This window comes from Gobius niger, assembly GCF_951799975.1.
Source record: "Gobius niger genome assembly, chromosome: 13".
Classification (NCBI taxonomy): domain Eukaryota; kingdom Metazoa; phylum Chordata; class Actinopteri; order Gobiiformes; family Gobiidae; genus Gobius; species Gobius niger.
The window spans coordinates 25,194,241-25,213,836 of NC_136864.1; the positions used below are offsets into that span (position 1 = coordinate 25,194,241).

The window sequence follows — 19,596 nt, forward strand, 5'->3', positions numbered from 1 at the left end:
ACCGAAGATCTGTCAGTTCAGTTTTTCAGTAGCTGTCGTGAGTTCATGGCCCATGATCATCTTTTTCTGTCCTTTTACGCTTGTACAGAATTTCCCAGAAGCCACTGCTGTTGTCTTTAAATGGAAGGTGAGGAAAAGCTTATTGATCAAATATAACAAGAATCCCGGGACTGTCTTTATCCAATACCAAGAGAAACAGATCCAATACGAACCATCATGGTGACATTTCGTCTAATCATATGTTCAGGGATCTGATAATAATCCTGTTAGAATTACAAGCTTTTGTGTTGACAGCCGGTCTGGATTAACCTTCTATTGCAAGTTGTGCTTCCGGTTTAGTAGTTGGTATCCATGACCAGTGTGGTTTTCATGCTGGACAGTCCCAGCAACCTCAAAATGGCCACTGGGAAAGTCCAAATATTACACAAACATGCACGAGTGGCTTGACACAGAGCTCCAGGTCTGTTTTTGATGAGAGAACAACATCATCACATGGTAAAAAGCTCTAAATAGTGGATTTTGCCTTGTGATTCTTGTAAATGATGCTCAGATTAGACTCCTGAATTTGTAGCCAAGACATAAAACAGAACATAAAACGTGGCGCTTTCTCTGTAATCTTGAAGAAACCATGGGGGGCATCTATTAGAGGGAGAATTCCAATCCTTTTCAAAACAAGGAAGTAAAATGCAATGGGGAGAGATTGGCGAGCATCAGGAATTTAAAATATTGGACAATGGCCACAGTCTGACTGAACTGACTGAATTACAGTAGCTTCACATCGACGGCTCTTGGTGACTTATGCGTCTAATCCACCATGACTTGATTGTAAACCTTTGGGAAGAGACGATGTCCTTGCTCAAAACATTTGGATGCACAGACTGTCCTAAAGCTATATGTACAAAGCAAACTTTACTTACTTGCTGTCCTTATGGCTTTATATGAATGTGAACATTTATTTGGAAATTCCAGTAAAGACTGTCCCTCTTCCACCTCCGCCTTCTTCTTGACCAGTGCCAATGTCCAAATCTGTTTCCCCAGCTGCACAACTCTGTGCATTCTGCCCGCGTACGCTGTCATAGCTGCTCAGCACTTGCTTTCCAGCATTTGGCATTCACCCTAAAACATGAGATGCTAACTCCTTTCCTTGTCAACAAGGAAACATTTCGCCCCAATTTTCATTTGCAGAAGCTCCTCTCTCCCAAAACTAACTGTGATTTTTTTTTTCTTGTGAACTGCCATGTTTACGTGCAATGTTTCTGTGGTGTTTCGAAGCCTCTTTGTGGACTTGAGAGCAAAGTTTGCGAGACCTGATTCAGAAAAAACTACATCTCCAAATGTAAACATAGTTCAAAGTGCTTGATGAAACGAAATGGGTATGTTTTCTGCTCTTTTATGAACAGGGAGAGTAAACAGCGGCGAGACCAGCGGCTAATTCACACAAGCTGCCTGTCCCTGCTTGAAGTGGCCAACGGACGCTCTTTGGATATGAAGCTGGAATACTTAGAATGTGTTTTATTGGCATCATCTAATTCAATGGTCCTTGTTACTGAAGTTACTTTTGAATGTTTGAAGGATGGGGCCAGGTGGCTTTTTGGACTTGAGCTGTGTCCAGACAAGTGGTAGAGCCCTGGGGCTGTGAAGCTGGCGTGGGTTTAGGCCCAAGGGTTGATTTCGGAGCCGGTAATAGGTAAACTAGCCATCAAACCCTATGAGGTCCATGTCCCCGAAATCTACAACATTGCTGACTTTCTGACTTAACTTTGGGACGGAACGTGATAGAGACATTTGGGGAGAGTCAGACCCACATGATTCAAAAGCCAATGCTGGATATTGGATCAAACGGAGTTGAATTATTTTGGGAACATTGAAAGTTCACACTCCTGCAATAAGCAAGTGGACAAACTGTAAGAGGATGGGGAAAAAGGCAGAAAGTAAAATACATTCTTGCTAGAGTTCTTTGTTTTGTTGGATTGAAGGAGCAGCAAGGTGTCGAGACCAATTACTAGTGACCTGGTCTAAATACATTTCAAGAGAAGGAAGACTGGTCAGGCCATGGAAATCATCTCATTCTCAATGATCTATTGTTTTATCTTACAGAGCCTCACTTGAGATCTGAAAATGGGTCCGCTACTGCTCCTCTTGGACCACTTTCCAAAGGCACTATAGTTGAAGGTTTCAAACTAGATTTAGGTTAACGAAAACGTGTTTGTATTTGCAGCTGTAATGCAATTCTCTTTGTTCTGTAAGTGGCTAAAACTGCAGCAGAAAGTTGATAAACGTGGCAACAGAGGCCAGGCACATTTGAAGCGCCTGAGTGGTAAATTCACCTGCAGTGCTGATGCTTGCAGAAAGTCGTGGCCGCTGTTAAATCGATGATGCCACAGCTACGGATTTGGAGCAAGGATGATGAATCTCCGTTTACCTTTAATCTTCAGGCCTCGCCACAAAAAAACGGCTAAAACTCCACAGCTACAGTGGACAGTTTAAAGTGGCATGGGCTCCACTTTGGAAAACCTCCACTGAACACTTCGCTCTCGCCCCATCACCATCACAGCCCCCTTCTCGTGATGTGCTAAACAAGCCGCCGCGCCGACATGTGTCACAGAGGTTCACAATTCATGCCTTTTGTTGCCTGACACAATGACAACATTTTAAATTCGATTTTTGTATAATTGAAGGCCTTTAAATGCCACAAAAAATATGTCTAAAGCTTGAAAACTATAGTAAAGCTTTGTTCAAAAACAATAAACATGACATGCAATAAAAAAGCTTGATGACTTCAGCTAGAGGAACGAGTTTGCAAATGGGTGCTTGAACAACGTGCTGCCGGGAGAGGCTTGTCAACGATGCAGTTACGCCTTCGTTCCCAGGTAGGCTGGTGCGACTATGTTTCTTTCTTCTTATGTATTTTTGGGCTGGTGCGTCTTATAGTAGTTATCGTGACAGCCCTAGTTGCCCGAGATTGAAAGGTTCAAAGTTCAAAGCTCACTCTTATCAGAGGAATGACAGTGGGTAGATTTCAATTGTTTAAAGCATTTTGTGTTGTCCAACAGGGCCTTAGTGAGAGGGAAAAGAGAGACGCTGAGCCAAGTACCAGAGCCCCCAATCTCCGGGTGTGTTTCAATGCTCAGTAACTTCACCAATGGCCACAGCACACTGCACTGTCACGATCGTGTTCATTCGTGTTAAAGTTGTAGGTGCTGATTTCAGCGTAATGAATCTCGGTCGGAAAGCCAGAGGTTCCCCCACTCACACACAGACACTTGACGCTCCGGACCAGAATGTGAACCTCCCTGCGTCTTCCCCCCGTGATCATTTTATAAAGTAATGATCCTCAGAAGTCTGCAGTCCACAGAACAATCACACAGTTCAGAATCAAACCCAGAGCATCATGCCAGAAGTAATCACTTTGTAACTTAGCCACTGGCCCAAAGAAGCACACACCAGCAATTTTGTTTTTACCTAACTTTGGTAAAAAGTAAAAAAAAAACAACCCGAGATCAGACCCAGCACCTTCTTACTATGTTCTCATGGTTTAAATCTGCATTTATTGTGATGCTTGAAACTTGAACACTCTGCACTGATTCAAAGTGTAAAGAAGGATACAGAGACATGCTATTCCTATTAGCGCTGCCAGTCTCATTACTTTGCTTGGCTGCAGCCTGCGCACACCTGTCTTCTCTGCTCATCTTTCCACAGCGCTGCAGTTTTGTAACTTCATCAACATTATTTTTTTTTTGATTTGCCATTCAATCCAAAGTAATCTTCCCCCTGTTTACAGTGGCGCCACATCCAGCATCCACAATAGGGTGAGTCAACATTCACTGCGATGTTACAGTCTGTATAAGTAGCCATGCATTAAAAAAAAAAAAAGCAACATGTTTGCCCAAGAGCTGGAGCCAGGAGTTTGCCTAGAAAAGAGCTGGCAGGCTGACAGAAAAAAGAAAAAAAAAAAAGATGGAGAAAAAAAAGTTTATTTGCCTCAGAGCTGGAAAGGCAGGTGAGACTTACAGAAACCCACTTCCTCCAGGGAGCGCTCAGTATTTGACAGCCAATTCCACTACGGATCATGCCTGTATAACTGTTTCACTGAGATCTCATTCAAAGCGTTGCGGAGTAGCATGATGTTCATTCACAAGTTAATTTGTATAGTTTAGGTAGAATCTTTTATTTTAAAATGTTTATATCACTTCTCTTAAGAACTCTACCTCTTTTCTACAAGTTTTAGCCTATTGTGCATGTTTTTAGGGGCAGGAGAAACTGGCATGCCTGTAGTAAACATGCAAACTTCACACAGAATGGCCCCACCTGGCACCGGGAATTGAACCCGGAACCTTTAACTAACTAATATATATATATATATATATATATATATATATATATATATATATATATATATATATATATATATATTAGGGCTGCAACGATTAATCGATAAAATCGATTAACTCGATTAGTAAAATGCTTCGAACATTATTTTCCCGCTTCGATTATTCGCTTTATTAATATTTCTCATTAAAACCGCATGAGACGGGGCCGCCTACGCGCCCGGAACCGTAAGTGGCGCTTGTTTCCGCACGGCCGCTTTTGAAGAGCACAGCTCTGTGGTTGTAAACACCAGAGTGGAGCTCGCTGTGCTAAACCTCGTAGCCGGGCAGAGCCAGGTAGCAGAGCGGAGAACCAGGCTGTTGTAATCATCAAAACACGACTCAAACAAGAAGAAACTCCGCAACGAGAGGCGAAGACAGGACGGAGGCGAACGAGGCGAACGGACACGGGTCCCCCCGCTCCGCTACCGCCACAACAATGTTAACAGCTGCATCAGTGATGATTTACCATCAGGACGATCTACACTTTCATCCACTGTTACTTCAAAGTGTGACATAAGGTAAGACTTTTACATCCTACTGTATCTACTTGTCCGTTGCTGCAATTTTTTTTGCGCTAAATATCTTTACGCTGTAGTTTAAATGAAGATAAATCCACAGATCTAAATAGCGTGACCACCTGTCCCTCTTCTGACTGTCCTGCAGAGCCATGTCGTTCTCTGTTCCTCCTGCTTCACATGTTCCACTTTTTTATTGAAGCCTAACTCATGATTTTTTTGATGATCATTATTTTTTACATCCAACTGCTTTGTAATATATCTGTTGCTCAGTGTTATATAAGTTGCAATAATAAAAAGGTGTTTTTTAGTGGGATTAAAATGCCTGATCTATAAATAATAATAATAATAATTTCTCTGTCCTTCAAAGTTCTGCCAAATTGTCCCACTGGTCTGTTTAAACTATTTAAGGCGGTCACACTATGTCAAAAGCAGAATAAAATTCCAGCACAGTCACACTGTCTCATCCGTACTTTAAAGTTTTGCAAATTGACACGTTGATCCCTGCTATAGCAATACTATGACAAAAATAATTAAAATGTTTCTCCTCTTTTAGGAAACCCCTCTGGTTGAGATCCCGGCAAAGAAATCAATCACCTGAGCTTCAGCAGAACATTTCAAGATTCTGTCTCCAGTCAGGACCTACTTCACCTGAATAAGAATAAAAGTACTGATTTAAAAGACACTCTGAAGCTGCTCTCTCTCCTCATCATGGACAGGTGCCTCTTTATGAGAGTGAAATGTTGCTGCTTTTGTGACAAACTGATAAGAAATTAAGAATAAATAAATGCTATTTCTAGCAGAAAAATCCTTTGTTTAAAATTGTTTTTTATTATCCGATTAATCGATTAATCGATGTAAATAATCGATAGATTAATCGATTACTAAAATAATCGATAGTTGCAGCCCTAATATATATATAATACCATAGAAATCAGAGAAACTGCATTGTTCTACATGTTTTGGCATGAGTCATTGAGCGTTCTCTCCCCATAAAAATCAATGGTGAAGCAAGTCCTGGTATAAAAGTATGGCATGCTCATTTCAGGACATTAATACAACTTTCTCAATCGTCATTACAAGAGAAGAGCTAGTGGTCACGGGATGTGTATCTGACCACATAAAAAGCAGAAATCTCAACCAAATGTGATTTAGCATTTAGCTCCAACGCTAATTATTATCTAAAGTAAAATCTCAAAAGTCTGTACATTCAGTGGGGATTTCTCACCAGGTTTTGACATCACACAAGTGTGATCGATGGTTGACGACAGTTGAAAACATTTTGCGATGTTAAATGGCTAATGCTAACGGCTATAGGAAAAATATGTTTAAGCTAAACTACTTAAACAAACTGAGAAAGTTGGAGGCAGCTGAGTAAAATCTCTCAGCTTTTGCCTAAATACATTTCCCGCACGTCCTGTTTGTTCACTTGAGTTAATTAAAAGCTCAAATAAGCTGTAGTTCATTGCGACACAACAGTGGATACATGAACAAGGCGGAGCGCTAGCACTTTGCTAATATAGCCTCTAACTTCCTGGTTCGCGCAGGAGGAAAATGCGCTGTTTTTTGACACACAAAAGCGCACGTGGTCTGTTTATCTTTCACAAATGTCACATTTACAATGTATATCTACGGCGCCAAATGAAGTTTACTTTACTACAAGAAAATAATTTGATTACCATAGCTATGAATAAAAAAGTTGCTAGCATGCTAACGCTGTAAAACAACAAAAAGATAAAAGTAATGTAATCTACAAGGACACATGGTTTATATTTATATATAGAGAGAGAGTATTTACCCATTTGCAAATAGTTCACACCACATTATCCTATAGCTAGCATGTTATTTTCACCACGTTATCAGTGTGTGACCCGCCCAACGTAAAGTTCCCATAAAAAACTACCCATCAAACACCAATCAGTTTTTTAAGTCAACATAATGTCCTGTGCATGTTCTTACACTGCTATTATTATTATTATTTTATTTCAACACAATGTACTCACAAACTGTGTCTTGTCGGCCGGCGGCGCTTCTGTGATGGACTTGAGGTCTTCCACGGAGACGCGGTGCATGTCTTCGATGGCCGAGCCGGAGTAGAGCACGATGTCTTTGACGAAAATGCTCACGGCGCGCAGCATGTAGGACACGAACAGGTGCATGTGGATGTAGTTCCGCGTGCAGTGCAGCCGCCTGAGGAGAGACGGTAACAAAATAAATAACAGAAAGCAAGGTCAAAATAATGCAGTTCATGAGCATTTTGAATTTGAAGTACTCCACACATTATTTTTTTGGCTGTAAATACTGCTTAAGTGGCCCTTGCCTGCAGTTAGCTTTGCCCGTTAGCCTGCTAGCTTCTTCTTCGTGATTCCATTAGTGTGTATTGGTGCCTCCGACTCGGAGACAGGGAAGTTGCAAGGGTGGTTTTCTGGACAGCGACACCAGGGGGAGATGAAAGACCCCCTAATCATCCCATTAACACTTGTATTACCCCCAGAGGAACTACGGAAAGGATATATTAAGGTAAACACGTTACTTAGTTCTTCTTGAAGCGCATTAAACACATTGTGCAGGCTCAGTTGATTTGGCATGTAGTTGAGAATCTTTGGCCCAACAGAAATATGTTTACTTATTTCATATTTGGGGGCATGAAAGCCATTCATGCTTTACATTTTACTGTCTTTAAAGCATGTAACACAAATGGACTTAAAGACATACGACTGTAGACATCGTGTTGTACTTAATTTCTAGTACAGACCAAGAGTGGCATGTGGAACTTCAATCAGTCTGTGATATTTCTAACTTCAGCCGCATTTGTTTTTTAAGTACAAAGGAAATTAAGCATTTGATGCCCTCATTCATAAACCATGCTCAAAGATCTTTCCATTCTGTGATTCTGCAATTGTTATTTTGTATTTTGCTGATTTGAGACTGAAATATGAACTTCCAGACCAATACAAGTATGTATTTCAGAGCATACTAAATAAAAAAGGTTAGCATGTTTCAAACATAATGCGACCCCACGTGGACAGGATAAAGTGTTGATTGTAAGGAATATGTTACTGCCTAAATAGTTTCAGTCATAAGATTTGGCAATTATTTCTGTCATTGTAACTGTGCAGCCCTGCTTGAGAATCATGATTACCGCATTTATTGGCAAATAGACATGATACAGTTAGTTGACAATACTTTTCATAAACTTTTTGTTAGGGGAAAACAGTGTGCTCAATATGCAACCGCTTTGGGAATCAAATGTGGAAAAACCCGAAAACGTTCTTGCTTTCATGGCAGTAGGGTGTACAATTCCACTGTGTGCCATGTAAACAGCCGCTTGCAGAGCTGCAGAGCAAAATTGCAGCCTATGTAATTGCCAGTTGAAAACATACAAAAAAATTGGTGCTGTTGTGAATCATAAATGGAGAAATCCATATCATACTGTTCCATAGAGAATCAATGCAACTATCTGTGAAACTGTGGACTAGTACATTTCAATCTTCAAAGATCATCTTCAAAGACATCCAATTTCCTACAGAATGTCTCTCATGATGATTTAGGCTTAGTTTTTCCTGCTGTTAATACAATTCGGCTTAAACGTAATGAATCGGAACATTGGTACCAGTAGAAGTCACATAATATATGGACTTTGACGCACTTGCACCTAATAAAATGAAATATAATGAAATAAATTTCCTCAATGCATTTGAGGAATGCATTGAGGAATGCATTCCTCAATGCCATTTTTGGCCATTTTTTTCCTCAATGCATTTTCTCTCATTATTTCAACCAAATTTCCAATTTAGTAGCACCTACAGGTACCACATTTTCCAGTATTGTACTTAAAAATAAGTTTGTCCCCGAAAGATTTTTAAATATCAGTTCCTGCCCTGATTGGTTGAGCTTACAAGATATAAAAGATATTGAAAATCTTGGTAACTAAGATAGGAACACAATAAAACCACACAGTTAAACCTGTTTCAATACAGTATTAATATTTGGCTATCAAAATGTATATGTCAGTTATCCACAGCACAAGTTACACTTAGCCTAGTATTGCAGTCTTTTCTAACAGGATCACATTCACAATCCACATTTTTCCAAAAATGTGCAGGAATTTTTACTCGTTTCGATACTCGATACTTATCCTAATAAGACATGAATAACAGAGGTGACACAGAACATCCTTGACTTGTCCCTCTTTAAAAGATAAATGCTCAATACATTTAAATACTTCTTTACACAGACTCAGTAGCCAGCCTGTGAGAGTTTTTTTTTTGGCATATTCCTTCCAGACTGCATCTTCATCACAATTTCAATCTGCTTAGACTATGAGAAGGACCGTCTTGATAAGTGCCCCATCTAAATCAGTAGCTTTCCACGAAAAATCTACTTCAAATTCAAGCTGTGTTTATTCAAATTGATTCGTTTTCTGGAGCCTTTCCCAGGTGCTATAGGTGTGAGCCATGGGCAGCCCCTGGGTGTGTGCCAGTTAATCAGAGCTGCAGACGTAAGCACTGACAGACAGGCATTTAGACCCTCTCCCGCGTTACGAGCAGCCGAGTCATAAAACGTATTAATGGTTTGGAGGATGGTAGGACGCCAGAAAGTTGAATAAGTCATGCTTAGTCTACACAGAATGCTAAGAGTGTGATAATATTATTGCAATATTTTATTAAACCATTTTGTGTTTGCAAAAAAAAAGTTTATACATTTCTCTTTAGCTAGTGATTATTCCTTTTAACTATTTAATAAATCTATGCAAAAAGCCCAACTGTTTACATTTTGTATTTTGTAATGCAAGTAGGGGTGTGGCACTATATCGATTTTGCAATATATTTTGCTGCACAGTATGATTCCAATACCTTAAAGTCTGATATTGATACATTTAATGGAGTCACACATTATTAATGAACAATATCATGCATATGAATATATTAACAGGGCCAATAATAATCAAGAATAAAGTCAGGAAATAAGTAGGTACTTGTTTATAAAGCAACGTTAAATCAGGTTAAAAAATAGCAAATGTTTAGTGATAGCGTAGGCTATTTTGTGCAATATACAGGTGCTCGTGATATCATTTTCATGATATTCTTATATGTATATATGACCATCACCTGTATATGTAATCGAAGTATTAGCATATGAGCTTATTGCTTTTGTCTTGAGGTTACCAAGCCTCAGTACCAGTGCTCTAGATTACAGGTCTCACATGTCCTCGAGATGCAGGAGATTGAAAAAGCCAATGAGTACTGTAATACATTTTCTTGATTTTCTTATAAGTAAATATAACGGAATACATTACTCAATATTTATTCCGTTTGGCAGATTTCTTCATCTGTTATACTGCAAGCTGTCACTTTGCATTCTGTCAAACCCCTATCAAAATAAAACGCGCACACACACTCTATTAAACCTTATCATTTCATCCAATGACTGACAGATCATTGCTATTGCCAGGAAAATCTAGGTAGATATGGAAGTTCATATTTTTCCTGTCAAAAACTCAAACAGATTCTTTGCAGCACATTCCCAAAGCTATTTGTAGGAGACGCTGTGCACTTGCTCCCAATATAAACTCGTTATAGGCTTAACATTGGACAAGCTGGGAATCCCTAGGAGATCTATCGATTCGGAAACTGGTGGGTGTGAGAAGCATTTCCTTCAGAAAAAGATAGGGGACACAGCGCTAATGTGATTCTTTTTTCTTTTTTTTGTCTGCCTTCGTTCACTCCATAATTTTCTTCTTTTTTTTTTACGAAAGGTCGAGCGAAGAAGTTGACATGTTGGAAGGCAAAGCAATGTGGGCGGAGGGGGAGGCGATGGCCGAGCGCCGCGCCAAAATGTCAGAAGCGCCCATGGGAGAACTTATTAAACTCAATTTGGTCTCCGGCGCTGGCCTCTGCCAATTGGAGACAGCTCCCCTGTCGTACATGCTGGGGCGGTTGGCAACGTCAATACGCAGCAGCTTCGCATCGATTCCTGATACTCCCCGTGCTCTGGAAAATAAGCAAATAACGACAAATGTGCCCTGCATTAATTCGCCCGGTCAAACATGAATTCTCTCCTTGTGTCAAATTGTTTGCGCTCGTCCGCTGCTGCCAATAAAGCGGGGAAAAAAAACATTGGAGACGCTCGTTGATGCGCATGGAGTTCACATGCCTCGTAAGGGATGTTGCAGTTCATGTTTTAAGGCAAGACACTGCAGGTGAATGGGGCGAAAAGATTAACAGAGATATCAATTAGAGACCTTTGCTGTAGACATAAATATGAGGGAAAATAATGATAGCAAGATTTCTGTCATTTCATGTTTTCAAATAAAACCTCATATTGACAAACGGTCCCTAAACAACATCGCTGCCGGGGTTTTTTGTTGCTGGGATCTCCCAATGAAGAAATCTTACAGATTTACATATTTGGATTGCATAGTCAAATCGGCTCACTTTCGTGCGACACGTGGATACCAAACATGCCAACCTTTGTGAACGAATGTCTGTCTGTCTTGGCGAATTATTTTCCGGGTGGCAGCGCTATATGTGCCATTCGCCTCCGCCACCTGTGAGGGGGCGTCACAAGAGGAGGTGACTGCACTGATGGAAAGACGGCTGACATTCACTTCCTCGTTTGCGCTGTCTTGCGTTCTTTCTTAAGCCTTAGGCTCTCACAGGTCAAACTAAAAACTTTATTTACCCCATCGTGAGCTCAACGATGTTCACGTCTCGAGAGAAAAAGAGCTACAGCGTCCGCTGTGGCGCGGATCGGCCCACGCTTGGCGTGAACGCGAAGCAAAACAAAAGCACATGTTCACCCCCCACACAACCACACAAGCACTCTCCTGGACGCGGAGTCGATCTGGTTGGAGGAAAATGTGTGTGTCTCCACCCACTTAAATGCGCTAAGTCTGGAGTGGCAAGATCACAAAGTGTGCTCCTACTGAGCGCACAATGTCACGCTATCGTCTGCGTTTTGATGCACAAGATTGGGCCCTCTGTCTGTCTGTCTGTCTGTCTTTCTGTCTGTCTGTCTGTCTGTCTGTCTGTCTGTCTGTCTGTCTGTCTGTCTGTCTGTCTGTCTGTCTGTCTGTCTGTCTGTCTGTCTGTCTATCTATATATCAATCAGGCGCGTTTGGCGAGCTCAAGTTCTGCTTTGCGTCGAAGTGCACAGGTGAAGGAGCACTTTACAGTCGGCCATGTTATGCCAAATAACCGGCCCACATCCGAAGACGGTAACAGCGGTGTCGGGTCAAACCGGGACGCACTTCTGCTGGAGAACTTTGAGATGAAGTCGTCCTCCCGGAGGAAACGGCGAGACGAATGTCACGGTCCTCGCTGCTGCCGTTGTTGGAGTTATTACATGCAAGGTCAGCGATCAGTGGTCAGTCTGATCAAGAAAGTTGCTCGCACGCTCTACTATTGTGTATCAGAAGGAATCGAGGAAAACTGTTGTCGTCACCCCTCACATGTTAGTACCTCTGGCTATATCTTGCAATACCAAAGAACACGTAAAAATCATTGAAGCATCACTGAAAATAATACATAAATGTTTGCGCAGTAAAGTCATGTAGCCTATAGCAACTTTATATGTAATCAGCATTTTATGTATAGGGGATTAATAATTCTCTTACTCGGCAAATACAAAACAATGTGATAAAATAGGGGATAATCTGCTGATCCTACAGGTCCGTGCTTATCAAAATATATAATGATAATGTATAATGATAATATATAATGATGATGACTGCCATGTAATCAATACTAAACCACTGCTCTTCCCAATCAATAGTTTGTAATTAGTCTGCGATAGCAAACCCATGCCTTTTACTCAGAGGTCCATCATTGCTATGCAGTTTTGGATTGTGATGATTTACTTTCATTTCATATGTTTTATGACAATTGCAGGATTGTCGACTTGAATAGGGAAACTTTTAAAATTGAGAAATATCAATTGTAAACTTTTGCTGTTGATTACTGATTTTGGATATCTTGTTTAGTTTTATAATAAGCAGTTTATTGGTTTAAAAATGTGTACAAAAATAAATAAATAAATGAATTTCTCCTTGTTTTCTGACATCAGGCTCTACACGGAATTAGACATTCAAAAAATCCCTAGGCCAAGTTTAAGACTGGAAGGTTTGAAGTCTGTAGGTGCGACTAATGTGGAGATGCCGTCGCACCAATGAGAAAATGATGCCTTTTGAAGAACATTTACAATTTCCCACGTAAATCTATGGAGAAAAATTTAATTAGTGAAATAAATATACATGTTATTTTTTTTCTCTTTCAAGGTCAAAGTTGGTGTGTTATGACACCAATTTAGCTCAAAACCTGAAAATGGGCAAACTTGAGTTTTGCCTGAAGTGTCTGAACCTGAAATACATGAAACATTACACTCTATGTAAGTCGATACGTCCTCAAGGGACTTCTTTCAGGTCATTTCTAATGTCGAAGATAATCTTTTGAGTTGTTATAGTGGAAATGTCACAGTGCCTGCAGGCAGGTTTCTCCTTTCGAGGCTGAGATGGGAGTCAGAGGTGGCCCCTGATATCATTGGGCTGTCATGACTTCTGCACGCAGCGGGATTCAAATGAACGCCTTAAGCCTTCCGCTCTGCGGCCCATGACTTGACTGCATTAAAACATATTGTGAGATTAAAACGCAAAATGTAAGTTTGATAAAGTCTACTTTTTATTTACACACAGGTTTTTTGAAGGTTAATAAGTAGTTTAGTTTCACTATGAAATTTTGATGATTTTTTTTTTAATCTAAACATGTCCCTGTGTTTAGTGCCTAGTTCTCATATGAGTTACATGGCTAACTGCTTAAAAAAGCACATCAAATTGATCCTTCATATAAACAAAGTAGAAAACAGTACTGTATCTTCAAAATTAAGAATTTCCATCATTTCATTGTTTTACTGTATGTACCACTGACGTTGCATTTCCCCCTCCAAATGAATAAGGGACATTGAAAGGGTTGAGTCGAGACTTGGAACAAGATGTCACGCCTTGTCTGTTGCCATCTCGTCTCCCGTTGACCTCGGCTGTTACTGTGAGAGGCTGCACTCACCTGAAGTATCCCAGGATAAGCACGGCCACCATAAGTGATCCCAGAGAGATGGAGTAGCCCACGGTGTAGATGAGGTAGAGGCGGTGGAACACCTCCTGTGGGACAGACAACAGGACGTACAAGTCAGTGCTTAATCCAGACAGCTCCTTACTCCGTAAGGCAGTTCCAACATGGGACTACACAGCGACCAGGTGGAAAAGCCGAATCACCAATTTGTGCTGGATTTGACGACCTTGCTGCGTGCAAATGGCAGTAAAGGATTATACGAATAACAACCAACAAAACCCCAAAAGAAAAAAATCTCAAGGACCCTCCTAAACCTTTGGGCGAAGTAGCTCTCATTACAAAATGTTTAAACAGATATAACCAGTACATTGCAGAAGGGTTTTCCTTCTCTGCCGCGGGTCAGTCCTTCAAAGACTCCGCCTGGTTAGCTCACCGAGAAGAACCTGCACCTCGGGAACACGAGGTCGCAGGATCGAGGCCCACGTTCGTCTTTATCAAATAACGTTTATGCAGCACATTTAATGCTGCATTATTTGTAAACAGCGGCATTCAAACGTTTTAGCAGTAACACATTGGTACTTTACTTGGCGTTAACAAAAGTAGGCTACAAGTGATATTACCAACTTGTTTCTCTATAAAGGCATCTGTAATTTATGATGATGATATTTACATTCTGGAAATAACTAATACATGATTTAATATGTACATTACAAATATATATGACTCAGAATACTGGGTCTCATAAGGAGCAGGATCGTACAGAACTGGAGAATTCTTTGTGCGTAAGAGTCCTCCAGATTGTTTTTAGGATTTGTTCTTATAGAGGAACGTTTTCAGCTAAGCACAAGTTTTGTGAATGCCAAAAAGCTTCCTAAGACGGCCTTAAGAACGAATGTGTGCATAAGAACGTGCTGTGAACGTTGGTGAATGAGGCCAATTATGCATTCATGTGGGATTATTGGAGGTCACGTCACTAGCACATGCCATTGTTGCTTGGGAAGTCCCTGTACAGTTTGAAACACTGTTTACTCAAGATAAACAAAAGCCTTTGTTTTTTTATATTTTCATCAGAAATTAACACGGTTTATTTAATCAAATGTAGGCAGCACACAATGTAGTTGTCTTAATTGTGGGAGCGAAATGAACTTTAATGCGCGTCTTAAGACTCGGTCAATCATAAATTAGTCCTAATGTGGAGCATGTTTAATAAGCCGGGAACTTTACCAATTAAAGACGTCACAAAGGTGATACACGGCCACCAGGTGGAGCCTTTTTCCAGACAAAGACCCTTGACAGAAAGTAGCAATCGGTGAACTAGCTCTTATTCATTCCATTCAAAATAAAATAACTACAATTCGTCCGTTGACAGTGAGCCGATGTGTTTAGGAGCAATACGTAACACGCAGATCCTGTGGGTGCAGTGGGGCTCAGGCACCCACACAATTCTTTGGGAACCCACACGAATTTTCCCTAATTACAAAAGGATTCAGTAGATATAAGCTGTAAATCCCGAAAGCTGTCAATCAGTTTAGTTTAATAAACCTAAACCTAAATCTAGCTCTATCGATAGAGCACCCGACTCATAAACAAGATTTTTTTGTTTGTTTCTTTTTCCTGACTGAAGAAAACCAGTAATCAGCGTCCATGGGTTTGGAATATTTTATCCCCAGGACGAGAAAAGATCAGAGATTTTTGTATATACTGCGATTAAGTGAAATTGACTACTTGGGGGCTCAGCTAAAGTGATGGACTATTGCTCTCATCTATGTAATGAGACGTTCTGTGGTCTCTTATGTTTAGAGTGTGTCGACATCAAAACAACTTCCAAATGGATTCTCTGAAATGTATTGACAGCATGTTTTCTTGTAATGGGCACAAGGGAACAGCCTCGGAGGCCATTGGACCGCTGAAGGTCCGACTTGTTTACAACAGATGCAGAAAGCTGAAGTGGATTACGACCCCGTATCAGGAAATTAAAAAGACATATTTCTGTAATCCTGACTGAAAGGTATTCTCGCTTAATATGAAACTGGGTAAGTCTGATAAACTACCCTTTGTGGCTTCATAACTGCGCTTGTTTCTCTCTCCCACCGCATAATGTTACATGTTATGTGGCGTGACCTACAGTGTAAGGTCACTAAAGTCGGTACTTCAGGGGTTAGCGTGGCTGCTCTGCCGTTAGCATTTATCTCCGCTGAACCGGAAGTACCGTTTTTAGTAAATAATACTTTTTCAGCAGTAGGTGCGGCATTTTTGGCTGATGAGTCTGAGAAATAAGTATGTTCAGTCACTCCCCGTTGAGTTTCAGAAATATTGATTGTTGTATTAAAGAGTTTTTTGTTTTGGAAGTAGAGCTGTGACGTCACCACTTAACAAACGTATTGCCTGCACTGTTCTTTTTTTCTTTGATAGAGGAATTACACACTTTTCATTTTTAGTTATGGACCGAACTCATGTGTGCCCGTGGAAGAGCTTGGTCGCTTTTAACTTCACCCCGTTTGGAGCTACATAGCTATTAGGAGAGGCCAAATGCTAACAACATCTTTGGTCATTTTGCGTGACTGAAGGCACACACAAAGCCCAGACAGGTACGCATCAACTCGTCTAAGCTCAGGTAAGAACATATCTCAGTATTGAAAAACGGTGGCCTGTTCCTTTAAAGCATTTCACAACTAGCTTGGTATAGTTCATGCACAATAAAAATGCTTGCAAAGATCAGAAAGGTCCTTTTATCCCCCCACAAATGTCTGCTTTTACAACAGAACTCATCAAGAAAAACATGCCTTTGTGAATTTCAGGGGTGGCGAACACGCGGCTCTCAGAGTGCGGCTCTTTGCATGATTGGATGTGTTTAATACAATGCGGCTCTTTGCAAAATAATTGGTAAATATTTCCCATAAACTGTAACAGTCCAAAAACAACCAAAAATCCAACCATAGTCTGCAGACCCTGTTTCCATCTCTACACATGAATGAGAGTCTGTATCTCTCTCCTTTTCGAGGCGGCGTGTAAAAGGTGCCATTGCGGCCTCACTCAAAGCGGGATGTAGGTTAAACAACAGTCAGGCAGATCGTGTGCAGCCTAGAGTGCGTTCTCTGCACAGTCCAGTCAGGACGAAGCTGCACTGAGCGCACAGGCCAGGGGCGAATCAGAGAAGGGGACTCAGTGGGCAGGGCCCCACATACAAACACACCCCAGCATTAAAAAAAAAATAAAACATCTAATTCTGTCTCAGTCAGAGCAGGAAACACAAAATTTCAGTTAATATACATGTATTTCAATCTTGGTGAGAAGTAACACCATTAAATCTAACACAATTATTGAACAAAAAAAGCAAAAGGCCAGGCATAAAGTTAGAGTTTATTGGGATTAAATAAAATGGTCACATTCTATTTAATCACAATAAACTACAGCCCCGGGATCTCGCTGCTGGTCGGTGCCTTTGTGGCTCTTCACGGGGTCAAGGTTGAACATTTCGGCTCTTGGTCTCTGACTAGTTGGCCACCCCTGGTGTAGATGCTGGTTTTTATTCCAAACACCAGATGCCACCAAACAACCGCCCCCTCCGTCAAACATCTGGTGCGGCCTCAGCCTGCGTCGGCCCGATCATGTCATCATCTCTCACCGCCGTCCCTCGTTTGATTCCGTGCTCTGAGACTCGCTGTGCCACTCCGTGACAGACTTATCCGGCGGTCGCGAAAGTCACACATGGAAGTGGAATTTGCCATAGAAGCGTCTTGGGTGGGGCGTGTCTTTTGACTTTTTCCAACCAACCATTTGGCAGCCGCCGCTCACCAAACTGAACCGCTCTCTCCCGCCCTCGCTCTGCATGATGTAACCCAATGCTCCGCGCCTGTTATCGCTTAGCACCCAGCCGCAAAGCCGCAGTCTGGGTGCCTCAGTTGTGGTGGGCAAGGGGCTCCCAGGGGCCCCATGTGTATTTGTCATTAGCAGACTGTACTAAAGCACTGTGGGGGCTCCGACAGGGTGAGCATCTGAAGGAGTGAAATGGCCACATCCTTCACACTGCTGCACGGGGGGGTGGCAGCAAACAGGCAGTACTTCAAAATGATACAATGTGGGCAGAAAATGAACAAAGTTATCAATGTTCTTGGAAGATAATGAAACGTAAACCATGTGTTTTGAGAAATGTCACATTCACTCCAATCCCTCCCAGATGTAAACAGGATCCCTCCATGTCCATTTGAAAATCCTGAGAAAATTCAAGAACAATTCCCACTGGAATCATTATCCGAAATGCGACTTTTGCTACTTTTGGAAAGGCATTATAATAATCTGCTTTGACACCTCATCGTGTCCACTACCAATGTACTGAACCCTCACCGATTTTACTGAGGAAACCCAGAGAAAATTGTAATCATTATTCAAAATGAATATATTCTGCTTATATAAATGCCTTTTGCGGATATACATAAAATTCAAGTTGAATATGTCGTGAATGGCTAGTGTAAACAGGGTTGCCAGGTCCCGCTGCTGACCCACCAGGTCCTCCAGCCAGACACTTGTAAAGCTAATTTCTTGATAAAACATCACTATATTGAATAATGAAATCTGCTAAAACGCCACCTTCGCATCATTGAAGGAGCACATGGTCTCTGTAAATAAAAGGATAATACATACGAAAATTCCACTTGCCGTATGTCGGCGGGTTTTGAGCGGGTTTTGCTGCTGAGAACTGGCAACCCTGACTGTAAAAGTAATAATCCACACTGCATTCAGTCGCTGAATCAGTTTTGTTTGTTTACCAATAGCGCAGTTAGATGCACTAGCATTGCTAATGTCGGTAATGCTAACTTTAACCTCTTAACCCCCACTTTAACTGAGCACATTTCCTCCAGTTCGACTTTACCCATATCTAACAGCTTCTTGATAAAAATCAAACATAAAAATAGCTGCAAAAAGAGGATAAAAACGCAGCAAAAACAGGCGACAAAAACCATAAAAAGATGACAAAACCGCATGTAAAACGCGACAAGACAGGGACGAAAATCTTGGACCAGTTTTGTAGGTCTTAGCTTTCAAATGAGGCGTTACACTGGCCTAGAGGCTGCAAGCTCCAGTCAAGAAGCTTTAAAGGGGGGGTATTATGCAAAATCAACTTTATCAAGCTTTACATCATGTTATTATGTCATTCCCTCATTAAAAACATGCCTGAAGTGTTGCCTTGGCACATTCACATATTTTTGAGTAATCTGTAAAAACTCTGATGGCGGCCATTTTAGGGATAGGTTTGCCTGAGTCCTCCTAGGAACGCCCCCACCTCCTGGAGACGCCTCCGAGCTTTCGTCACCAGCCGAGTAACCAACCACTGCTCCTCAGCAGAACCCCCTCCCCACTGATGCCACAGACAGCGTGTGGAGGGGGCGTGTCTGAAAGAGTCAGAGGTTCTTAAAGAGACAGAGGCCTATTTCAAGACATTCACTACAGTCATTTTGAGAGAGACATTTTATACAAGGCAGTTATTCTAATTTACTGCATTTACAGACCAACAGAAGGTTTCGTCATCATTGTAGTGTGATACTGGTGCTATGTGATTGAAAAAAGCATAATAATAAGATTAAAGGGTCTGGAAGCAAGTTCGCCATTTTATACTCACTACTGCCACTGCTTTCCACTTTCCACTGC

General features: G+C 41.2%; 1 protein-coding gene across 1 annotated transcript in view; it reads right to left on the reverse strand.

The window, feature by feature from the left end:
• Window positions 1–19,596, reverse strand: part of pth1r (parathyroid hormone 1 receptor) — a 141,939-nt gene that overhangs the window by 14,239 nt on the left and 108,104 nt on the right. The window contains exons 5-6 of the mRNA XM_079569176.1: window positions 13,945–14,039; window positions 6,889–7,075 (exon numbers count right to left, since the gene is read on the reverse strand). Of these exons, the coding sequence (XP_079425302.1) occupies window positions 6,889–7,075; window positions 13,945–14,039 (282 nt within the window). The remainder of the gene's footprint in view (window positions 1–6,888; window positions 7,076–13,944; window positions 14,040–19,596) is intronic.